General features: G+C 45.9%; 1 protein-coding gene and 1 long non-coding RNA gene across 10 annotated transcripts in view; both read left to right on the top strand.

Moving 5' to 3' along the window:
* The window catches only part of ALS2CL (ALS2 C-terminal like), a 32,572-nt gene extending 26,724 nt beyond the window's left edge, over window positions 1–5,848 (top strand). For 5 of the 8 annotated variants that reach the window (XM_033205016.1, XM_033205004.1, XM_033205038.1 and 2 more), the window contains 2 exons: window positions 966–1,022; window positions 1,667–5,848. In XM_033205016.1, coding sequence (XP_033060907.1) covers window positions 966–1,022; window positions 1,667–1,738 — 129 coding nt within the window. In that variant the 3' untranslated portion in view covers window positions 1,739–5,848. The remainder of the gene's footprint in view (window positions 1–965; window positions 1,023–1,666) is intronic. The other 3 variants (XR_004435754.1, XR_004435757.1, XR_004435763.1) reach the window with 3 other exon arrangements.
* Window positions 5,849–6,388: 540 nt separating this feature from the next.
* LOC117080203 lies at window positions 6,389–19,596 on the top strand. Of its 2 annotated transcripts, XR_004435752.1 has the most exons (4): window positions 6,389–6,775; window positions 8,829–8,899; window positions 10,879–10,999; window positions 18,680–19,596. It is a non-coding gene; the product is annotated as an uncharacterized LOC117080203 (long non-coding RNA). The 2 variants fall into 2 exon arrangements; XR_004435751.1 differs by having other exon boundaries at window positions 6,389–8,899.
* The last annotated feature ends 3,869 nt before the right edge of the window (window positions 19,597–23,465 follow it).

The raw sequence follows: 23,465 nt of genomic DNA, 5'->3' as shown, positions 1-23,465 counted from the left end.
CTCAGGCCTGGCCCTCCTGGGGCCATGTGCCCACACCAGGCAGCTATGATGCCAGTGTGGCGGGACACCTCCAGGCACTGCCCTGCAGCTTGGTGTGGAGCTCCAGCTGAAGGAAGACCACAGAGTGGCCAGGCCGTAGCCAGTGACCCAGATGTAGTGGTTGATGGAGAGGGTGTCCTGAAAGGTACCAGGGCACAGCATGGCCCCATGAAGTCCTCTGAAGGGACTGCCGACTTCTTTGTCAGTGAGCCCCCCCAGGGGCCTCCTGCGTAGCCGCCCTGTTCCCTGTCTGGAGTATGGTCTGGAACAGCTACCCCACAGTGGGAGCTGGCAGGCATCTGAGGGACCCGAGTGCTGACCAAGCCTCTGCCCATTCACACTGCCCCCCAGGATGCTGGAGCCAGTGCGTGATCAGGGTGCTCACTGTGCATGCCCCTTGCCTGCTGCAGCACCAGAGAAGGCTGGAGGGATGCTGAGGCCAGAGGGGTGGCCAGGGGCTGCTGGAGAGGCACTTAGTGTCACTGTGTGAGTGAAGCAGGTGCTCACTAGTAGGGCCCTAAGGAGGGCCCCAGGACCTCAGCTGTCACTCTCCCAGAAGGATGGCTGACCACTGGGGCCCAGCAAGGGACAGGGGCTGCCCTCTTATGGGCACCTGGGAAAGGATAAGGTGAGGGTCTGGGTTAAAGTCAGTGTGAGGGATAGAATTAGGGATTAGGGTTGAAGTCAGGTCAGTGTCAAGTTAGATTTACGGACTGGAGTGAGAGTGAGCGTCAAGGTCAAACTCAGATCGGGTCAGGGCTTCTCTGGTTGGCTTTGTCAAGGGTTGTACAGACACGTACTCTGGCGTTTACTCTTGCTGTGGGCGAGAAGCTGGGATGGGGTCCTGGCTGCCAGTTCTTGGTCTCTCTGGGACCTTGGCCAAGTCCTTTTCATAACTGGGTCCTGTTTGTTGTCTGTAAATGAAGGAGCTGCCCAGACACCCCTGTTCTACCATCAGGAGTCCCCTCTACTGCAAAGGGCAGGTAAGAGAGGCAGCTTGGGCTCTGGATGCGTCGAAGAGGGCCCACGTGCGGGCTAAGCACTTTACGGACTTTATCTCAACTTCCTCGAGACCAAAGCCCCAGGAATCACAACCCAGGAAACCTAGGCCCTCAGGGGCAAGCAGAAGCACACACTCTGTCCCCGATAAACAGGGGGCTGAGTAGCTATGGGGGACTGGACCCACACGGCCTCACACCAGAGCCCAGGTGCCAGCTGGGTGACTGCACAACTCCAGCACTACCAGGTGCAGAGCTGGAGCCCGGGTGTTTGGCCAACTGTCCCTGTTCCCTGCCCTGGAAGGAACTGCTTCAAGACAGTCAAGTCTCTCCCAAAGTGATCTTCACATATGCCCTCTGGCTGAGGCCTGGCCCCTCACATCCAAAAGTATTTGGAAAGAGGTGGAAGTGAGGGAGTGTGGTCCAGTCGTCAGGGTCAGGTGGAGGGTGATAGGTCCAGCGGCCCATTAAATTCAGAGCAGTAGCTCTGATCTGTGAAAAAGCACACAAGAGAGTGTTTGTTTGTTCGTTTATTTGTTTTGGCAGTAGGATACCAGCAATAATGAGATGAGGCTAAGGGAGGCCTCATCAGTGTCTGGAAAACTAATCATGTTTCATTCCTTTGGCAGGGGCTGTCTTGCCTCCCAAGTCAACAGTCCTCAGCTGAGGTTCTCTTGAGAGAATGGGTATCCAGAAGTTAGACTGAAGGCAACGGTAATGGTCTGCGACAAGGTGACCACAGCATTCTGAGACGACAGGTGGGCCAGGTGTCCTGCAGGCAAGAGCCAAAAGACGCTAATGGTCTGGCCTCTCTCTGCCTCCAGAAGCCTAAGTTGTTCCTTCTCCTGCAGTGGAGCTACTCCCCTTTTCGAAATCCTCACTATTCCTAACCCACACTGTCCAGCTGGGTTCTTCTGGAGATATTACTATGTATCATCCCAGATGTGCGGACTGCGCCAGCAGCACCACCTTAGGAGTGATCATTCCTGAGATAATGATCATGATCATTATCATCAATATCCACAACTGCCCAGTGCTCACACGCAGAGCCAGGAGCTAAGAGCGACCGGATTAGCATCTCCCATACCAACCCCTGCCTTGGTCAGTAGCCCAGGTTCCTCCACGCAGGGATGGAGGTGGGCAGAGAAGAGTGAGGAGGGTGAATTATACGGCAGGGTCTCTCACAGCTAGTGTGGGTCTTTTCTCATTCCCCCTCCCTGCCTCATAACTAAATATTTTATTTAAATGAGTGGCACCTTCCTGGAGAATTGCCACAATTAGACTCCACTCATCTGTTCAGGTTTTTTTTTTTTTAGTTCATCTTTTAAGGCACCTGCTGTCTGTGGGTGGTAGGGGACATGAAACGTTCCACACAGCAACCCCCAGATAGCTGCCTATGGCTGGTTCTCTTGGCTATGAGGGCAGTACCATTGTCCGACTGGATGTGCTCCAGGAGTTCAGATATGCAGCAGGATGTTTAGGAGTTGTCAAGCAGCACCCCCCACATTCCCCGCAAATGGGAATTGCTGTGTCATACCCAAGAAAGGCATCTACTGTCATCAGCACCCAGTGGGTACTCCTGGCAGGAGGGGAGGGGGTCTGTGGAGTCTGTTTTCCAGGACTGGCCAGGTCAGTGTACTGGAGTGCACAGTTCACTGTGGCAGTCACCTTGACTGTGGAGCTGGTACACTTTCAGCCTTGCTTAGCCTCGTGTGCTGGCCTCAGTAGGCTTTGACATGGGCCCCAGTCCTGAGCCATAGACAGATGGCCAGGCCTCGTGTGATGGTGTATCGGGTGGCTCTGATCCTCATCTGGGCTATGCAGAATCAGTCAGCTTGTTGGTTTCACTGACGTTCACTGCCAAAGGGTCCTTTTCCATGGGTTTTCAGAGGCCCCAGGCCCTGTGCAATCTGTAGCCTAATGTTTGTCCCAACCAGGGTTGGGACTTGACATCCACTTGTTCCATTGTCAAGCGTCAGACCACACGGTCAGCCCACTGGCTGTGAACTTTGGAGGGGGCAGTTTCCAGGGCACCACAGCCTGCACCAGTGGCCCTGGCAGACTTCTCTCTTCATATGCAGCTTTTTTCAGTTTTTCTGTGGGTCCTGTAGCTTGGCTGATCTGACTGCAAATCAGGCCCAGCCCTCCTCAGGGACTGCGCTATGGTGAAGTCCTCAAGGAGCCTGAGGTGCTGGTGCAGACCCCAGGCCTGGGGTAGCTGCGCCTGGCGGGTGACTGGCCACTTTTTCAGGCAGGTGGGAGATTCCATTGACGCCTGGCTTCCTCCTTTCTTGGCTGTCCCCCTGTGATTTGATGACAGACGTTTGCTGGGCAGTGTCCACTGTGTTGGTGTCTTTCCTCCAGACCCAACGTGTAAGAGGCTGCCTGGGAGGAATCATGCGTGGGGAGCTCTACCCTCAGTGTCTACCTACACCCAGCTGCAAGCCAGTAATTGCTGCTCAAGGGGGTGTGCTGGGCCATCAAGTGACTGCTGTACTCAGAACACCAGGGGTCACCTTTGCTGACTGCCAGCATCCTGCTGCAACTGGCTCCAGGCTGAGTAATTGTCCGCCACGCACGCTCATAATTTTCAAGGCTCTTCAGGACTAATTGGCTGGGGAGGGCAGTCCGCACAGCTGCTGGATGGTTTCCTTACGCACCTCTTTCTCTCTAGCTCCTTAGTGCTGTGGCCCCTGCCCTCTTCTATTCCATGTTGCTTTACCGCCATCAAGTGGCTGGGCAGGCAAAACCTGGTGGGCTCCCAGGTGTGTGCTTGTCCCACCGGCCACTGTCCTAACTGTGGCTCTTCCCCGCTGGGTGCAGGCCTTGCAGTCAGGAGTCACAGCATCGGCTGATGTGCAGAGCTGCTCTCTCCTTCCAGGCCCCCTGACCCAGCCTCCTCCTCTATTTCATCCTGTCTGGTTTTGTTTTTGTTTCTAAAACTCCCTGAGCCCAGGAACTCGCTGGACATCAGGAGGGGCAGTATTTGGGTGGCTGGTTTCAATCCTTCCTCTTGCTACTCAGCCTGCAAACATTCCTCAGCAGGTAAGACAGAGGGGGCACCCTGTTCCCTTCCTCTCACCCTCCCTGGGTGACAGCATGCCTGGGTGATCCTGGGGTCTTCCGCATCTCTTCCTTTGGTCAGCCACGTGGGCCTTTTCTGTCTTCTCTCCAGAAAGACGTTGTACCCTTACTGGCCCCAGGTTTGGGACCAATTTATCAAACTGTGAAGCAATTTCCAAGTGACAGCATGGGTGGCTACGTGACTGCAGTTGCTGGTAGACTTGGTGCACTTCCATGCATCCAGCCAGGGACAAGACAATGAGCCCACGTGGATTTAGACAGTTTATTGTTTACAAGAACAGCAGAAGCAAGATGGGCAAGAGGTCAACTCCCTTGTCCCTCACCCCACAGTCTGACTCTGACCTGGAGGGGTCGGATGACAGTGTGAGCAGAGGGTCACTCAGTCGTTTAGGAGCTGCCCCCATATTACAGTCAAGCAATATTGTAGCCTGCAGATGAGAAAGACCTCTCAGTGGCTTCTCCCAAGTCTTAGCTTCCCTGGCTCCAGGAGGAATTGTAGAGCATTCAGCCGAGACACAGGTTGGACTGCAGTTGAGCCTTGCTTATGTGGCCTGCATGGATACGTGCAAGATTTCCAGGGAGTTGTGCAGAGTCACAGCCCATTCTCCACTCCGTTTCCTAATGGAGATCTGACACCCCTCCCTCACCCACCTTCAGAGCTTCCCTTCATCCCTGGTCAGGTCCTGATAGAGAGCGCACCCCTTAGTGCTGAGCACTCTCATCTGGGATTCCTCCCTCCTCGTCCCCACTTCTGTTCCATCAGCACCTCTGTTAGCCCGAAGGTAACGTGGGTCTTGGGCACATCTGCTTCTCTCTGTGCCCATGCACGCTCTTCTCCAGGCTCTGGTCCCCTCCCAGCTGGACACCTCCTGCCTGAGCCTCCTCCCTGGTCTTCCTGCTGCCTCTCCCACCCCCATCCCAGCCAGGTGCCAGCAGCCAGAGGCAGCCTCGTGAAATCAGCCCTGCTCACACCCCTCCATGGCTTCCCAGTGGCTAGAATCAATCCAGCCTCTTTCTCTTGACTCACAGGCCCGGTCCCTGGGGTCACTCTGGAATCCCTCTGCCAGCCCTTCGTGACTTCTACCCCCTTTCCTCTCTGTGCTCTTGTCACTCTTGCCACCTGTCTTGATGTTCCTGGAGCCCCCTGAGCCTCTCCCTCCTCATGGCCCTGCACTGGTGTCCCCTGCCTGTTCCTCACTCTCCCTGAAGCAGGCTCATTCTTGTCCTTCAGGTTCCAGGCTAAACAGTGCTTCCCACGAGAGGCTTCCCTGACCCGTGGTTTGCCGCCTCTGCCCTCTCCCTGCATCCAGTCATTGTGCATGTTTTGTCCTCACTGACACCCTCTCCTGGCTAAATTCCCCGCTCCTTGCTGGACTAGGTGCCTGGGGAGGGCAGGAAGAGGCCTCCTCTATTTTGGTCACTACTTCATCCCCAGGACCTTGAACTGTGCTCTGCACAAGGTCCATTAAGTGAGTGAATGACAACAATGAGGCAGCAGCTCCGCAGCACCGTCTACACCCTCCTCCTCGCCATCTAATCTAGTTTAGTGAATGACATAGCCGGGAATTCAAGGCAGCTGTTGCTCCTCAGTGTGGCGCTAGTTGGGGAGCTAGAGGGAAGGGTTCAGTTCGACTCCAGGACAGGGTCTGAATACTTCAGAACACTATTTTTTTTCTTTTGCCACGAAGTCTCACTCTGTCACCCAGGCTAAAGTGTAATGGCGTGATCTCCACTCACTGCAACCTCTGCCTCCCAGGTTTGAGTGATTCTCCTGTCTCAGCCTCCCAAGTAGCTGGGATTACAGGTGTGCACCACCACACCTGGCTAATTTTTGTATTTTTAGTAAAGACAGTGTTTCATCATGTTAGCCAGGCTGGTCTTGAACTCCTGACCTCAAGTGATCCACCCACCTCAGCCTCCCAAAGTGCTGGGATTACAGGCATGAGCTACCATACCTGGCCCAGATCATTATTGATGACACCACTGAGGCTGGGGAGCCATGACCCTGCCCCCTTAAGAACCCTGCTCCAGGCCGGGCGCGGTGGCTCAAGCCTGTAATCCCAGCACTTTGGGAGGCCGAGACGGGCGGATCACGAGGTCAGGAGATTGAGACCATCCTGGCTAACACGGTGAAACCCCGTCTCTACTAAAAAATACAAAAAACTAGCCGGACAAGGTGGCGGGCGCCTGTAGTCCCAGCTACTCCGGAAGCTGAGGCAGGAGAATGGCGTAAACCTGGGAGGCGGAGCTTGCAGTGAGCCGAGATTGCGCCACTGCACTCCAGCCTGGGCCATAGAGCGAGACTCCGTCTCAAAAAAAAAAAAAAAAAAAAAAGAACCCTGCTCCAAATTGAAACAGTAACAGGCATCCATGAGCTAGGACAGGGAAGAGAATGACAAGGACTCTAAACCACCTGGCAGTGAAATTTCCAATGGAAAGGAGACCCGCTGGACCCCTTGGTGCTGGGGGTGGAGTCAGAGAGGGCAGCACTCCTGGAGACTCAGATCGGTTTTCAGGTTTGCCCCAGCACCAAGCCGAGAAGTGAGCAAGGAGGATTTGAAGCATTAAGTCCACACCTGAGGTCTGCTCAGTGGGAAATCCCTCAGCCCTGACCAGCCAGCAATTCCAAGACCCAGGGGTGAAGGGAGGTGCAGGTGAGGGTGAGTAGAACCTGTGGCTTTTCCTGGAAGGCAGGGAACAGGAGTGGAAAGTCACAGCTTGGGCAACGGGGGACCGAGCTGCAGGGCCGCGTGACCCTGTGCCCCGTGGGATGTGGCTGTCTTCCTCAGCTCCTGGGCCTCAGAGCAGTGCTGCAGCCCATGCCGGGGAGTGTGAAGACAGAGCTAACCGGAGTGCCCTGGGGTGCCTTTGGGTGGAGGTTGCTGGCGGCTGGGACAGATGAGTCCTGCCCACTGTCTCCTCTGGGGACAGTGACATCTTTCCCTGCTCTGATGGCTTGAAAGGACCTGCATGGCCGAGCTGCCCAGGGAAACATTGAGGTGCTTCCTCTGTGTCCTGAGGAGCCAGGTGCTCTCTGCACCCCAGTTGCTGGAGCCCAGAGGTGGCAACCTGGAGCTAGGACAGCGGTGCCTGGTGCAGTGAGGGCTCTGGGTCTGTGTGGCCTCGTTAGCACAGGACGGTGAGGAACAGGTGAGGACCATCAGTAAGGGGCCATCTCCAAGGCCTACCTTCAGAGGCAAGCTCTTCTCTACCACACAATTGCTTTGATCCTCATGGGAAATGTGGTGGACCCTTCTAAGGGGCGGCAGAGAGCACTGGAGGAGAGAGAAAGGGGCCAGCAGGCACATGGGAGATACTTTGACCTCAGGGAACCACCGCTTCAAACCAGAAGGGATCTTTTATGCCCTGCTGTTATGCAGCCAAACCAGGCTCACTATGAGAAATAAAGCGGACAAACATGCAAGCAGGTGCATCCACACATCTGTACATCCTCTGAGCAGTGCAGACAAGTGGCTGCAGAGGCCCCCGGCCTGTCTTAGGCACTAGCACAGGACTGTTCATCACTAGTTCCTGCATTTTGTTCAGGTTTGGCCAAGGCATCCCCAGGGACAAGCACGGGTGACAGCAGGTGGGCTGAAATCAGCCTGTGCTTACACAGTGAGTCTTGCCAGTGCCTCCGAGGAAAGGTGACCTTGGTGAAGTAAGTGGTCACTGGTTTCCTGTGTGCCTGGTCCTGCTGGAGAAAGAGCCTGGAAAACATGCCTAGTCTGTGTGGTCACAGGAGGAAAGGACAGAGGTGGAGGCTCTGTCTTGGCAGACAGCACCATGAAACTGGATCTTGAAGAATGGATTTGCCAGAGTGAGGAATGGCTTGCCTGGCAGAGGGGAAGGCAGAGATAAAGGTCCAGAGGTAGAAGGGCCTGGCTTTCCAGAATGCAGAGAGCTGGGAGATGAGTTGCGGGGAGGTCAGGCAAACCCCAAGTGAGAAAGGCTTTCAAAACCTGCAGGGGCATTTCCCCATATCCCATAATGTTCAGCCTCTCAGTAGTTTTTTTTTTCTGCTCTGGTGGTGGCTTTCAAACATATCCACCAATTCTTCCACACTCTCCCCATCAAAGGCCACGAACTTCACCTTAAACCGTGGCCCTTAATAATTGCCGCAGGAGGGAGCCGAGTACCTTCTGAGGCTGCTTATAGAAAGCCACACAGGTCCTGCCAGTTCTCCTGGGATGCTTGTTCTGGGATCCTTTAACCATCGTGCTAGGAGCCTGGCAGCCCTGAGCTGCCATGTGGGGACACCTCAGAGAGAGACCCGGTAGACCCAGCCTATCCAGCATCCAGTGCCTAGAGTCTTACCAGCCCAGACACTGGGTGCATGAGTGAGGACACTTGCGTGTGACTGCAGCCTCCATGGACTGGAACCTTAGAGATGCCCTCAGGCAACAGCTGCCTAGCAGCCCAGTCAGCCCCAGATTCCTGAGCAAAATAAACCTAGGCTATTGTTTCAAGCCATTGTTTTGGGATGGCTTTTTAGTGCAGCACTAGGTAAACAGAGCAGTCCTTGCCAAACCTACTATTCATCTTTTAACTTTTAGAGTTTTTCTATACTTCTACTTAAAAATGGGAATCTATTAAAATGGGAAACTTCATATACCTGTGTACATGGAAATCCAGCATCAATGACCATAAACGGAAGACAATTCTATAAACACAGGAAACAAAGGCATGTGTTTGGTTTCTACACAGATGCTGCTGTCTCTTGGAGCCTGCACCTCGGCAGAGGCTGATTCCAGCTTGCAGTTCTCCACTACTTGCAGGTGTGGCATTGAAATCATTCCTTGGTATTATCTGTCTTTGTGATTAATGATAGTTTAAGATGGTACATAGCCACAACAAGTGACAGAATTTAATTTCACTAGAAATTTTAAATTACAGAGCTGAAACAACAGAATGCCCCTTGGTGAAAAAGCAATGTCAAGCAGATGAGTAGTTTTTCCACAGTAAAAGTAACTCAGCAATGAGTATTTATTTTTGGCTACAGGCAGGCATGCAGAGCTTTTTTTTTTTTTTTTGAGATAGAGTCTCACTCGGTCACCCAGGCTGGAGTGCAGTGGCAGAATCCCAGCTCATTGCAATCTCTACCTCCCAGGTTCAAGTGATTCTCCTGCCTCAGCCTCCCGTGTAGCGGGGATTACAGGCATGCACCATTACGCCCAGCTAATTTTTCTATTTTTGGTAAAGACAGGATTTCACCATGTTGGCCAACCTGGTCTCGAACCCCTGACCTCAGGTGATCCGCCCACCTCGGCCTCCCAAAGTTCTGGGGTTACAGGCGTGAGTCACCATGCTCAGGCTCAAAGCATTCTTTAAATGAAATGCTTAGTATAGTCAAATACTGATAACTTGCTGGGCAGAGATCAAGGCGAGACTGGACTAAATTCACCAGGTGCTAGTCATTGAGTGTCTGCTGTGAGGCAGATGCTTTGCTAAGGCTGGGCATTAAAAAAGGCCCAGTAGGCCAGGTGCAGTGGCTCCCAGAAGTTAGGGAGGTCAAGGTGGGAGGATCACTTGAGCTCAGGAGTTTGAGCTCTATGAGCCTCGGCAACATAGTGAGACCTCATCTGTATAAACATTTTAAAAATTAGCTGGGCATGGTGGCATGTGCCTGTAGTCCCAGCTACTCAGGAGGCTGAGGTGGGAGGATTACTTGAGCCCAAGAGGTTGAGGCTGCAGTGAGCCTTGTTTGCATTACTGCACTCCAGTTGGGGCAACATAGTGAGCCGTGTCTCCACCAAAAAAAAGAGAAGTCCAACACTTAGCTCTTAACTCCATTGGTTCAACCATGCAAATAATTCTTCTCTGTAGTACCTCCTGTCCAGTTCTGCTACCACCCCTTAGTTCAGTTTCTCCTTCCTTCTGTCTTACAAATGATGTCATGGGTGATTTCCTGTGGTTAGTGTGGATTCCCTCCATGAATCACAGAGCAACTTTCTAGCATCCCAGTTCTGAGTCCACTGCACAACAGGAAAGGTGTCTTCTGGAACTGACTTCTATCCTCCTTTCCAGTCACAATCCTGGCATTTATTAAATATTGTAATCTATCATTCTGCCATATGAATCTTCTAAGACAGTGGCCCCCAACCTTTTTGGCACCAGAGACCAATTTTGTGGAAGACAATTTTTCCACAGACTAAGGGTGGGGTGGGGTGGGATGGGGGGTGGTGATTTCGGAATGATTCAAGTGCATTACATTTATTGTGCACTTTATTTCTATTACTATTACACTGTAATATGTAAAGAAATGATTATACAACTCACCAGAATGTAGAGTCAGTGGGAGCCCTGAGCTTGTTTTCCTCCAACTAGAGATGGTCCTATCCAGGGGTGATGGGAGACAGTGACAGATCATCAAGCATTAAGTTCTCGTAAGGAACCTGCAACCTAGATCCCTTGCATGAGCAGTTCACAATGGGGTTTGCACTCCTATGAGAATCTAATGCTGCTGATCAGACAGGAGGAGGTGCTCAGGTTGTAATGCTGGTGATGGGGAGTGGCTGAAAGTACAGGTGAAGCTTTGCTTACTTGCCCACCACTCACCTCCTGCTCTGTGGCCCAGCTCCTAATAGGCCATGGACCAGTACTATGAGCATGGACTACTACCGTGAAGGGAGTTGGGGACCCCTGTTCCAGAATTTACCCTCATTCTCCATGCCCATTCACTCCTCAATGCTTTCACCTATGCCAACTGATTTTAATATTGTTCTTCTGATTTTAATGTTGTTCTGCATTGGTCAAGTTTGCAGCAGGAGACAGACGGTCCTCTTGACAGTTGGAACCATTGGGCCTCTTTCCAAAAGTATGGGCTGTGTTTAGAGAAACTAACAAGGAGAGGAATCAACCTGCGGCTAGCAATAATGGTGAGACACTTAATATTACTAGCCCTGATGGGGCAGCAGAGAAGGACTTTAATGAGAAACAGATGAGAGAAGGGTTGAAAGACGGTCCCCTGCAGAGGCTGCTGTATGCGTTGGTGTTGGCACTGGGCGGCCCAGAATAAAACAACCACTCCATATGCTGCACCCAACTGGGAGCCAGAGGCCCCCAGAATCCGGTTACAGAGAGAGATGTTAAAGGGTGTAGAGCAGATCTAAAAGGGTAAATGGGAGCTATCCAGCTTGCCTCTTCAATGGATTCATTTCTATATTTATTTCAATAGTTTTTGGGGTACAGGTGGGCTTTGGTTACATGGATAAGTTCTTTAGTGGTGATTTCTGAGATTTAGTGCATCCATCAAGCAGTGTATACCGTACCCAGTATATAGTCTTTTGTCCCTCACTCTGCTCCCAACCGTCCCCCTCCCAAGTTTCCAAAGTCCATTATATCGTTCTTATGCTTTTGTGTCCTCATAATTTAGCTTCTGCTTATGAATGAGAACATACGGTATTTGGTTTTCCATTCCTAAGTTACTTCACTTAGAATAGTGCCTCCAGCTCCATCCGAGTTGCTGCAAAAGACATTATTTTGTTCCTTTTTGTGGCTGAGTGATATTCCATGATGTATATATACCATATTTTCTTGATCCACTTGTTGGTCAATGGGCACTTAGATTGGTTCCATGTCTTTGCAATTGTGAATTGTGCTGCTATAAATATGCGTATGCATGTGTCTTTTTCATGTAACGACTTCTTTTTCTTTGGGTAGATACCCAGTAGTGGGATTGCTGGATTGAATGGTAGATCCACTTTTAGTTCTTTAAGGAATCTCCACACTGTTTTATACAGTATGGTTGTACTAATTTACATCCCCACCAGCAATGTAAAAGTATTCTCTTTTCACTACTTCCATACCACCAATATCTATTGTTTTGTGACTTTTTAATTATGACCATTCTTGCAGGAGTAAGGTGGTATCTTATTGTAGTTTTAATTTGCACTTCCCCGATGATTAGTGATGTTGAGCATTTTTTCATGTGTTTTTTGACTGTATATCTTCTTTTGAGAACTGTCTTTTTTTTTTTTTTTTAGATGGAGTCTTGCTCTGTTGCCCAGGCTGGAGTACAGAGGCACGATCTTGGCTCACTGCAAGTTCTGCCTCCCAGGTACACGTCATTCTCCTGCCTCAGCCTCCCAAGTAGCTGGGACTACAGGTGCCCACCACCACGCCTGGCTAATTTTTTTTATTTTTAGTAGAGATGGGGTCTCACCGTGTTAGCCAGGATGGTCTCGATCTCCTGACCTCATGATCTGCCCACCTTGGCCTCCCAAAGTGCTGGGATTACAGGTGTGAGCCACTGTGCCTGGCTAGAAGTTTTTAAATCTTTTTATTCTTTATTTCTTTCTTTATTTTTTGATGCAGGGTTTCATCCAGCCTGGAGTGCAATGGCACGATCACAGCTCACTGCAGCCACGACTTCAGGTCATCCTCCCACCTCAGCCTCCAGAGTAGCTGGGACTACAGGCACACACCACCACACCTGGCTAATTTTTGTATTTTTTGTAGAGACAGGGTTTTGCCATGTTGCCCAGGCTGGTCTCAGACTCCTGGGCTCAAGCGATCCTCCCACCTCAGTCTCCCAAAGTGTTGGGATTTTAAGCATGAGCCACTGCACCAGGCTGAAGTTTTTAATTTTAATGAAGTCCAGCTTATCAATTATTTATTTCATGGATTGTATCTAAAAAGTCATTGCCATACCCAAGGTCATCTAGATTTTCTCTTATGTTGTCTTCCAGGAGTTTCATAGTTTTACATTTAGGTCTATGATCCACTTTGTGTTAATTTTTGCAAAATGTGTCTAGGCATGTGAATGTCCAGGTGTTTCAGCACCGTTTGTTGAAGAGACTATCTTTTTTCTATTGTATTGCCTTTGCTCCTCTGTAAAAAATCAGTTGGCTATATCTATGTGGGTCTATTTCTAAGCGCTCGATTCTGTCTCATATATCTATTTGTCTCTCCTCTCACCAATACCACACTGTCTTAATTACTGTAGCTTTATAATATGTCTTTTTTTTTTTTAGATGGAGTCTCACTCTGTCACCTAGGTTGGAGTGCAGTGGCGTGATCTCAGCTCACTGCAACCTCCTCCTTCCAGATTCAAGCAGTTCTTGTGCCTCAGCCTCCCAAGTAGCTGGGACTACAGGCACACGCCACCACACCTGTAGTCCCAGGCATGTATTTTTAGCAGAGATGAGGTTTCACTATGTTGGCCAGGCTCGTCTTGAACTCCTGACTTCAGGTGATCCACCAGCCTCGGCTTCCCAAAGTGCTGAGATGACAGGCATAAGCCACTGTGCTGACCTATAGTAAGTCTTAAAGTTGGGTAGTATCCGTCCTCTGACTTTGTTCTCCTTCAATATTGTGTTGGCCACTCTGGATCTAGTGCCTTTAGATACGTAAACTTTAGAATTGGTTTGTCAATATCCACAATATAACTTGTTAGGATTTTGATTGGGATTATGCTGACTCTATAGTTCAAACTGGGATGAACTGACATCTTGATAATATTGAGTCTTCCTATCCATAAACATAGACTAAGTATCTCTCCATTTATTTACTTCTTTGATTTCTTTCATTAAGCTTTTGTAGTTTTCCTGGATCTTGTGCATATTTTTTTAGATCTAAGTATTTCATTTTTTTGATTGCTGATATAAATAGTAATGTGTTTTTAATTTCAAATTCCACTGTTCGTTGCTAGTATACAGGAAAGTGATTGGCTTATGTATATTAATCTTATATCTTGCAACCTTGCTATAATTGCTTAGTTGTTCCAGGAGGATTGTGTGTATGTGTGTGTGTGTGTGTATGTGTGTGTGTGAACTCTTTCAGACAAGACTGGGTGCATTCAGGGTGGTAAGGCCATAGACTTGTCAAATCTTTCAGACTTCCTACAAAGACAGACAATCATGCCCTCTGCAAACAAAGATGGTTTTATTTCTTCCTTCCCAATCTATATAGCTTTTATTTCCTTTTCTTGTCTTATTGCATTAGCTAGGACTGCCAGTATGATGTTGAAAAGGAGTGGTGAAAGGGGATATCAGGGATATCCTTGCCTTTTTCCTGATCTTAGCAGGAAAGCTTCTAGTTTCTCACCATTAAGTATGATATTAGCTGTAGGTTTTCTTGTAGATCTTTATCAAGTTCAATTCTTATTCTCTGTCAAGTTAAGGAAGCACTCCTCTATTCCTAGTTGGCTGAGAGTTTTTATCGTGAATGAGTGTTGGGTTTTGTAAAGTGTTTTTCCTGCATCTATGGATATAATCATGTGATTTTTCTTCATTAGTCTGTGGATGTGATGTATTACATCAATTGATTTTTGTATGTTGAGCCAGTCTTGCATACCTGTGATAAAGCCCACTTTGTGATAGTGTATGATTCATTTCATACATTGTTGGATTTTATTTGCTGATATTTTGTTGAAGATTTTTGCACTTATGTTCACAAAAGACATTGGTCTGCAGTTTTCTTGTAATTTATTTGTCTGGTTTTGGTATTAGGATAAATGCTGGCTTCATAGAATGAGTTACAAACTATTTCCTCTGCTTATATCTTCTGGAAGAGATTGTAGAGAATGAGTATTATTTTTTCCTCAATGTTTGGTGTACAGTTAACCAGTAAACCCATTTGGGCCTGCTGCTTTCTGTTTTTGAAGGTTATGAATTTTTTATTCAAATTCTTTAATAGATATAGGCCTATTTTGATTGTCTATTTTTATATATGTGAGTTTCAGTAGTTGTGTCTTTTAAGAAATTGGTCCATTTCATCTAGGTTATCAAATTTGTGGGCATAGTATTTGTTTCTCATTCTTCTAATGTCCATAAGATCTGTGGTGATGTCATCTCTTTTATTTCTGATTTGTGTCTTCTCTCTTTTTTCCTTAGTTAGCTGGCCAGATGCCTATTGATTTTATTGATCTTTTCAAAGAAGCAGCTTTTGATTTTGTTGATTTTCTCTGTCGATTTCCTTGTTTTCAGTTCATTTATTTCAATTTGAATTGTTCTCAGTTTCATTGATTTCTGTTAAAATTTATATTATTTATTTTCTTCTGCTTTGGATTTAATTTGCTCTTTTTTATAGTTTTCTAAGGTGAAAGCTTCGATAATTTTAGATCCTTCTTATTTTCTAATATATGCATTGAATACTAGAAATTTCCCTGTAGGCACAACTTTCAGTGCATCCCACACATTTTTGTAAGCTGAATTTTCATTTTAATTTAGTTCAGAAGATTTTAAAATTTCTCCTGAGATTTCTTCTTTGACCCATGTGTTATTTAGAAGTGTATTGTTTAATCTCCAAGTGCTCTGGTATTTTCCAGCTATCTTTCTGTTACTGATTGCTATTTCTATTATTTTAAATGTGCTAACTTTTTTTTTTATGGACTAGAATGTGGTCTATCTTGGTGACTATGCCATGTGATCTTGTGTATTTACTGTTGTTGGATAAAGTAGTTGATAGACGTCAATTATATCCCATTGATTGATGGTGCTGTTTAATTCAACTATGTCCTTACAGATTTTCTGCCTGCTGGATTTGTCCATTTTTTCTTTCTTTCTTTTCCCCATCCCAGATACATCAGACAAATGATAAATCTCTTCATGATTTGGATCTGTCCATTTCTGATAGAGAGGCGTTGAGTTCAACTATATTAATGGAATTCATCTATTTCTCTTGCAGTTCTGTCAGTTTTTGCTTCAAGTATTTGGCCACTCTATTGTCAGGTGTGTACACATTAAGGATGGTTATGTCTATTTGGACAATTGACCCCTTTATTAGTATGTCATACCCTCTTTATCTCTGATAATTTTTCTTGCTTTGAAGTCTGCTCTGTCTGAACTTAATATACTTACTCAAGTTCTCTCGGAACTTGATGATGCATAGAACATCTTTCTCCATTCTTTTATTTTAAATCTATACATGTTTTTGTATTTATAGTTGATTTCTTAAAGACAACATATAGTTGGGCATTATTTTTTTATCTACTCTGACAATCTCTGTCTTTTAATTGGTGTATTTAGATTGTTGACATTTAAAGTGATTATTTATGGCCAGGTGCTGTGGCTCAGGCTTGTAATCCAAGCACTTTGGGGGACCAAGGTGGAAGGATCATTTGAGGCTAGGATTTAAGACCAGCCCGGACAACATAGTAAGACTCTGTCTCTACAAAAAATTTTAAAAAGAATTAGCTGGGTGTGATGACTCATGACTATAGTCCCAACTACTTGGGAAGCTGAGGCGGGATGACTAATTGAGCCCAGGAGGTCGAGACTATAGTGAGCTGTGATCTCGCTGCTACATTCCAGTCTGGGTGACAGAGCAAGACCTTGTTTCTTAAAAAAAATGTGATTATTAATAATAATATATACCATATTTGTTACTGGTTTCTATTTTTTTATTTCTATTTTGTCTTTCACTCTTTTTCTGCCTTTTGTGGTTTTAATTGAGGATTTTATATAAGTCCAGTTTCTTTCCTTTTTTAACATATCATTTATACTTATTTTTTCACTTTTTAAAAGATTGCCCTGGAGTTTGCAGTATGCATTTACAACTAATTCAATTCCACTTTGAAATAATTTTATACTGCTTCAAGGTAGTGTGAGTACCTTATAATAACAAAATAATCCTAATTCCTCCATCTCATCCCTTGCATCAGTGCTGTCATTCATTTCACATACGTAATCAAACAGAGCATTGCTATTATTATTTTGAACAAACGGTTACCTGTTATATCAATTAAGAATAAGAAAAATAGCTGGGTGTGGTGGCTCACACCTGTAATCCCAGCACTTTGGGAGGCCGAGGTGGGAGGATCAGCTGAGGTTGGGAGTTCGAGACCAGCCTGACCAACATGGTGAAACCCTATCTCCACTGAAAATACAAAATTAGTCAGGTGTGGTGTCGTATGCCTGTAATCCCAGCTACTCAGGAGACTGAGGCAGGAGAATTGCTTGAACCCGGGAGGCAGAGGTTGCAGTGAGCCGAGATTGTGCCATTGCACTCCAGCCTGGGCAACAAGATCAAAACTCTGTCTCAAAAAAAAAAAGAAAAATAAAAGTATTTACTTTATCTCCACTCATTTCTTTCTCAATGCTCTTCCATTATGGAGATCTGAGTTTCTGACCTATCTCATTTTCCTTTCCTCTGAATAACTTCTATTTTTTACATTAATTTTTAAAAATTTTATTCATTTTTCTCTGGTGTGCAATAACTTCTTTTAATATTTCTTACAAGGTTAAGAAATTCTGTTGGCAGCAAATTCCCCCTATTTTTGTTTGCCTGAGAAAGTCTTTATTTCTCCTTGCCTTTTGAATGATAGTTTTGCAAGGTATAGAACTTTAGATTACTGGATTTTTCTCTCTCACACACTTTAAATATTTTACTCCACTCTCTTCTTGCTTGCAAAGTTTCTGATAAGTTGATATAATTCTTTCTTATCTTTGTTCCTTTATAGTTAAGATATTTTTTCCCTCTGGCCTCTTTCACGATTTTTTTCTATATCTTTGATTTCATGAATCATATTTATATCAAATGAATATGATATGTATAGGTATAGGTTTTTTGGGTATTTATCCTGTTTGGTGTTCTCTGAGCTTCCAGGATCTGTGGTTTGGTGTCTGTCATTAAAATTGTATGTGAATGTTCATAGAAGCATATTCATCACAGCCAAAAAGTGAAAACAACACAAATGTCATATGTTGTGTGAGCTGATGAATGGATAAAACAAAATGTGGTATATTCATACAATAAATTATTATTCAGTCATTAAAAAATAAGTACTGATTCATGCTAGAACATGGGTAAACTTTGAAAATATTATGGCGTGAAAGAAGCCAGATACAAAAGGCCACATACTGTAAGATTCCATTTAAAAAAATGCTCAGAACAAGCAAACCCATAGGGAAAGAAAGTAGATTGGTGACTGACAGGGGTTGGGGATGGAGGGAATGGGGAGTGATTGCTAATGGGTCTTTGGGGGGTGCTAAAACTATTCTGGAATTAGTGGGGATAATTGTGCAATGTTGTGAATATGCCAAATGCTACTAAATCTTATACTTTAAAAGGGTGAATTTGATGGTATGTGAATGATATTGCCACTATAAAACAACCATACGGGGAGTGCCAAAACAAATGATGGAGAAAAAAGACCATAAGGGACAGAGCCAAAGTGAGAAAGCGTAAGAGTCAGTTCAGTGAGAGTGAAACGCAGGACAGTGCAATGGTTAAGAGAATGGATGTTGGTGTCTGGCAGACTTTCTGGATAGATTATATAAATCTTCTGTGCTTCGTTGTTGTTGTCCCCAAAGTAGGAATAATAATGCCCATTTATGTAGAATTGTTGCAAGTAATAAATAGGCTGATACATATAAAGTAGACTGAACATGATAAGTACACAATAAACAGTCATTTTAAAACAATAAAAGAAACCTTCGCTTTCTGTCTTATGTTTTTCTGCATTATTTGAATGTTTACATTACTTATTTATTATGATGATTATTGTGAAAATAGGAGCATAAAAGGGCCTACTAAAATATAAGGAAGTGTGCAAGTGAACTGCTAACTCCAGGAATAAGGACAGAATTATCCAAACCTATTTCTTTCTCTCCGAGGTCATGGAGGACATTCAGGACTTGAACACTTACAAAATCACCTTTGAAGTGGAGCCCTGTGTGTGCTGAGACCACTAGGACCCTGGAACAGGTGCCCGTCACACACAGAGACTGTCAGCTTCAGAGGCTGGAAATGGAAATCCCAGGCCTACTTCAGGAGGGGAAAGCACAGACTCTCTGGGAGGCCAAGCTCCGGGGTGACCTTGTACACAGGAATCTCCTGGAGTGAGGATGTCCTCTTTTCTGATACCCATAGAACTGGCATTTAAGGGGATGCTTGTGCAGTATAGAGAAGGATGGAGCCTCAGAAATAGCCCTTTTGGATCAACCACGTCTTTAGTTTCTATAAATGGAAGCTTAACCTTTGCCCTGCATGTGTATGCCAGATCCACCTTGTTCTGGACAACCCTGTGAGGTGCCTGAGTCACCCAGCCTTGGCTCTTCCCTGCTCACTGCCTCCTCTCCCTCCTCAGGGAGGAGTCATCCTCCCAGGAATGTGCTTTTCAAATAAAAACCAACCAATCCAGAGTCCACTCCCAACCACCTTACTAACTGGGCTGTCACACTCCAGGCCACCGTCCTCCTGCCCTAATCACCTCAGGGCCAGGTACCAGACAACCAAGGACAGCACTTGTGCCCCAGAGCCTGTGGAGATTACCTACTCACCCTGCCTCGCCCATTCCTTCCTGCAGAAAACACGACTCAGACTCTTGCCCACAGTTTCCCAGCCCCTCTGCTTTGTGACTGACGCTGGTGCCTCCCCATGTGGCCCCACCATGGTGTCATGGGGGCTCCCTCTCTTGGGACCTGTGGGCATGATAAGTTATGTTTTCAATAGCAGTCATCTCCTGATCTTAGCCTCATCATACCTAAAGAATAGTAAAACCCATTGAAACACCTTCAACTCAATGGGACAGACCGGCCCATTGGAATCATTCAGACTTGCAGACATTTTGTTCATGCTGTGCGCGCTTCTTCCAGGTTCTCTGTTCCGCAGTGGAAAGAGCAGGGCTGAAATTCACACACCTGACTTCAAATCCTCCTCCTATCACTTACTAGCACATGGTCATCTATAGTCTACACAGATGTGGAATAATCCACAGTTTTGAGTTTTACTCTCTAGACCTGTGGAAAATCACTGCTTCCTGTAGACCTAAATGTGGAAAAGAAAATTGGTATTTACACTGTGCCACAATCTGGGGAGAAGGAGGGAGAAAAATGTCATATCTGAAACACTCAAACAAAAGCCTTATATGTTACTACATACATAAATATTCATATTTATAGACATGTAAATGTTTATTTAAATGTCAGTTACCTTCATTATTGAGGGTAAATAGCCCTGGGCAAGCAGTCTGTATTTATCAACATCAAGATTGAAATTAAGGCTAACCATTGACCTAAGCCTGCAATGTACGTAGTTGATGCACTCTTTCAGAGTCAGGTGATAGTTCATCAGTAAAATGAGAATAATACTGACTTCCTAATATGGTACAGGATTAATTGAGATACATTTTGTAAATGACTCCAAAGAATGTCTCACACAAAGGAGAAGCTTAAGGAGCTCATCCCTCTAACTCAGTCACCTGAAGATCTCATGGGTAAAGTCAGAGACATCCTCACCCTGAAGACAGTAGCGCAGGCCAGTGTGGGAATGCTCTGTGTGGCACAGACGACCCTGACCGTGGTCTTCTAAATCATTTTCTACACAGAACCATGTTCTTTCTAATGAAGATTCCCACCTGAAAATATTCATATCAAGGTGACTGATATTCTAGAGCAGCATTGTCCGGCAAAACTTTCTTCAGTGATGGGAAGGTCCTGTGCCTGTGCTGTCCAGGATGGCATCCACTCCCACCTTTACCTACTGAGCACTTGAAATGTGGCGACTGCAACTGAAGAGCTGAATTTTTTCATTTAATTTAAATTTAAGTTTAAATTTAGGGAACCACATGTGGCTCATGGGTACCATGTTGGCATAGACCTAGAGCTCATCTAAAAAGTGAAACAAGTATGGATCTTCCTATAACTAAGAAAAAAGAAAACTTGCCCTTTCATCTTGAGGTAGGAAGTGGGACTCCATTATGGAAGCAGGGCTCAGACATTGGATCAAATTGAGGACTAGTTAAAATAGGAACTAGGAATGCCCACCAGTGTGCCATGTCAATTTACCATTGCTGTGGCAACACCCAGAAGTTACCATCCCTTTTCTAGAAATTTCTGCATAACCTGCCCCTTAATTTACATATAGTTAAAAGTAAGTCTAAATATGACTACAGACCTGTCTCTGAGCTGCCACTCTGGGCACACTGCCTATAGGGTAGCCCTGCTCCACAAGGAGTCATACCTCTGCTGCTTCTATACACGGCCACTTCAATAAAAGTTGCTGTCTAACACCACCAGCTTGCCCTTGAATCCTTTCCTGGGCAAAGCCAAGAACCCACCCAGGCTAAGCCCTAGTTTTGGGGCTCACTTGCCCTGCATCAATCTGATCTCCTTTTGAGCTCTGAAAAAGTCCTACAAATGATTATTTTCTTGAAAAACTATAAGCTCTTGGCCAAGCACAGTGGCTCACGCCTGTAATCCCAGCACTTTGGGAGGCTGAGGTGGACAGATCATGAGGTCGGGAGATCGAGACCATCCTGGCCAACATGGTGAAACCCTGTCTCTACTGAATATACAAAAAAATTAGCTAGTCATGGTGGTGTGTGCCTGTAGTCCCAGCTACTCAGGAGGCTGAGGCAGGAGAATCTCTTGAACTTGGAAGATGGAGGTTGCAGTGAGCCAAGATCGTGCCACTGCACTCCAGCCTGGCAACAGAACAAGATTCCTTCTCAAAAAAAAAAAAAAAAGAAAAGAAAAGAAAAGAAAAAATAAAAACTATAGGCTTTTCTGGCCAACTAGACAAAAATGGAATCAAACAATTTAGAAAAACTTCGCTTGCAGGACGGAAACACCAAACTTTCTGCCGTAGCCACAGATTCCATTTCTCTCACTGTGAACAAGATCTGTAGGAAGCCACGGGCGAAAGCACACACAGCATTGTACACAGTGTCTGGAGTCAGACATGGTCATGTCAGGAAGATTCAGAGGCGTGGCCTCCAAGGAAGCATGTAGTGAACATCTCCCCCAAAACTTCACAGTCAAATTCAGAACACGTGCAACTAAAAAGTAAGCTCCATTGTTGACTATGGAAAATATCATCTGGGTATTTGAAAGAGTTAATTGTTTGTAGAAATTGTTTGAAACCTAGAATTTCATGGTTTTTTTTTGTGTGTGAAAAAGCAAAACTTCCCTGGAAAATGTTAAGCAAGTTTGGTTTCTCATTGATGGTGAAATCCCAGTGTGAGGTTATGCTGCATACCTTCCTCATGGTTGAAACTACATTTCCAGTAAAACAGGCTTCTTAGTGAGTTGGTATTACCGTAAATAGTAGTTACAGTTGCTGGCAGGTCTATGAGGCTGATGAAAAATTTAATATCCATAGGACTCTGATATATCTTATTAATAGGTGTCTTCTTCATGAAGGCTATGCAGATATCTCCCCAAGTCATTTCTTTTCTCAGCTCCCAGGGGCACTGCTCACCTTTCACGTCATCTGAGACCAACAGGCTCACCCAGGTTCAGCCAAAATGCAGCAGTAACAACACCAAGCCTACAGCCAGAGAGGCCTCCCTGGGGACCACCTGATAAACAGATAGAAACTGGCTTTCTTCACTCAGGAGAAGATCAAAAGGACTATATGTATTCTGAATGTGAGAGGAAAGATGATCAATTTTTTGCAGATCAAAAATAATTCAAGGGAGAACAATGTGAAATTTACATCATAAACATTCAAACTTCCATTACCAAGAAGGGAAGAACCCAGAGGATATACAGCATGTTAAATTAAAACAAGAAGAATGGGAGGAAGAAGACTTCTTTTTCCTTTCAATATTTGATTTTTCATTAGACTTATAAGAGAGTGCAGTAAAGCAATTTTTCAGAAATGCCTGAGGCTTAACTCAACTGGACCGTGTCTTCATGCTGAAGCTCAATACTTTACTTCTTATCTGTACCAAAAAAAAAAAAAAAAAAAAAATCCCACCAGATCAAGACAGTTGCGTAATTCTACTGTCTACTTTGAGAGAGGTATGCGGCCATTCTCTATGACTTTGTTGTTGCTAGAAGGAGATGAAAAATAAACATTGAGGCTGGGTGTGGTGGCTCATGCCTGTAATCCCAGCACTTTGGGAGGCTGAAGCGGGTGGATCACCTGAGATCAGGAGTTCCAGACCAGCCTGGCCAGCATGGTGAAACCCTGTCTCTACTAAAAATACAAAAATTAGCTGGGCATGGTGGTGGGTGCCTGTAATCCCAGTTACTTGAGAGGCTGAGGGAGGAGAATCACTTGAACCTGGGAGGCAGAAGTTGCAGTGAGCCGAGATCACGCCACTGCACTCTAGCCTGGGCTACAGAGCAACTCTCCATCTCAAAAAAAAAAAAAAAAAAGCAAAAAACTAAAACCCAAAACCATACATTTAAATCTGTGATGACCCTGAAAATGCATTGCTTGTCTGAGGATAGTCTGCTTGACTGATGGTCTCACCTGCTGCCCCTCTGAGTAAGATAAACCCTTCCACTTGTGCTGAGGTCATGCTTCAGTCGGCTGCTCCCAGCAAAGCACTGAATGTGGCAGGAGTCTTAAGCCAGGCCCATGTTGGTGAGATGCTGGATCCATGCAGTGGGAGATTTTGGCTTGAAGACTCCTCATTGCCCTGGGTGCGTATTTCTTGAAACAGTGCTG

The sequence above is a fragment of the Trachypithecus francoisi genome, unplaced genomic scaffold (genome assembly GCF_009764315.1).
Source record: "Trachypithecus francoisi isolate TF-2019V2 unplaced genomic scaffold, Tfra_2.0 Lachesis_group0, whole genome shotgun sequence".
Lineage (NCBI taxonomy): Eukaryota > Metazoa > Chordata > Mammalia > Primates > Cercopithecidae > Trachypithecus > Trachypithecus francoisi.
This window is presented reverse-complemented; position numbering and strand designations above follow the sequence as displayed.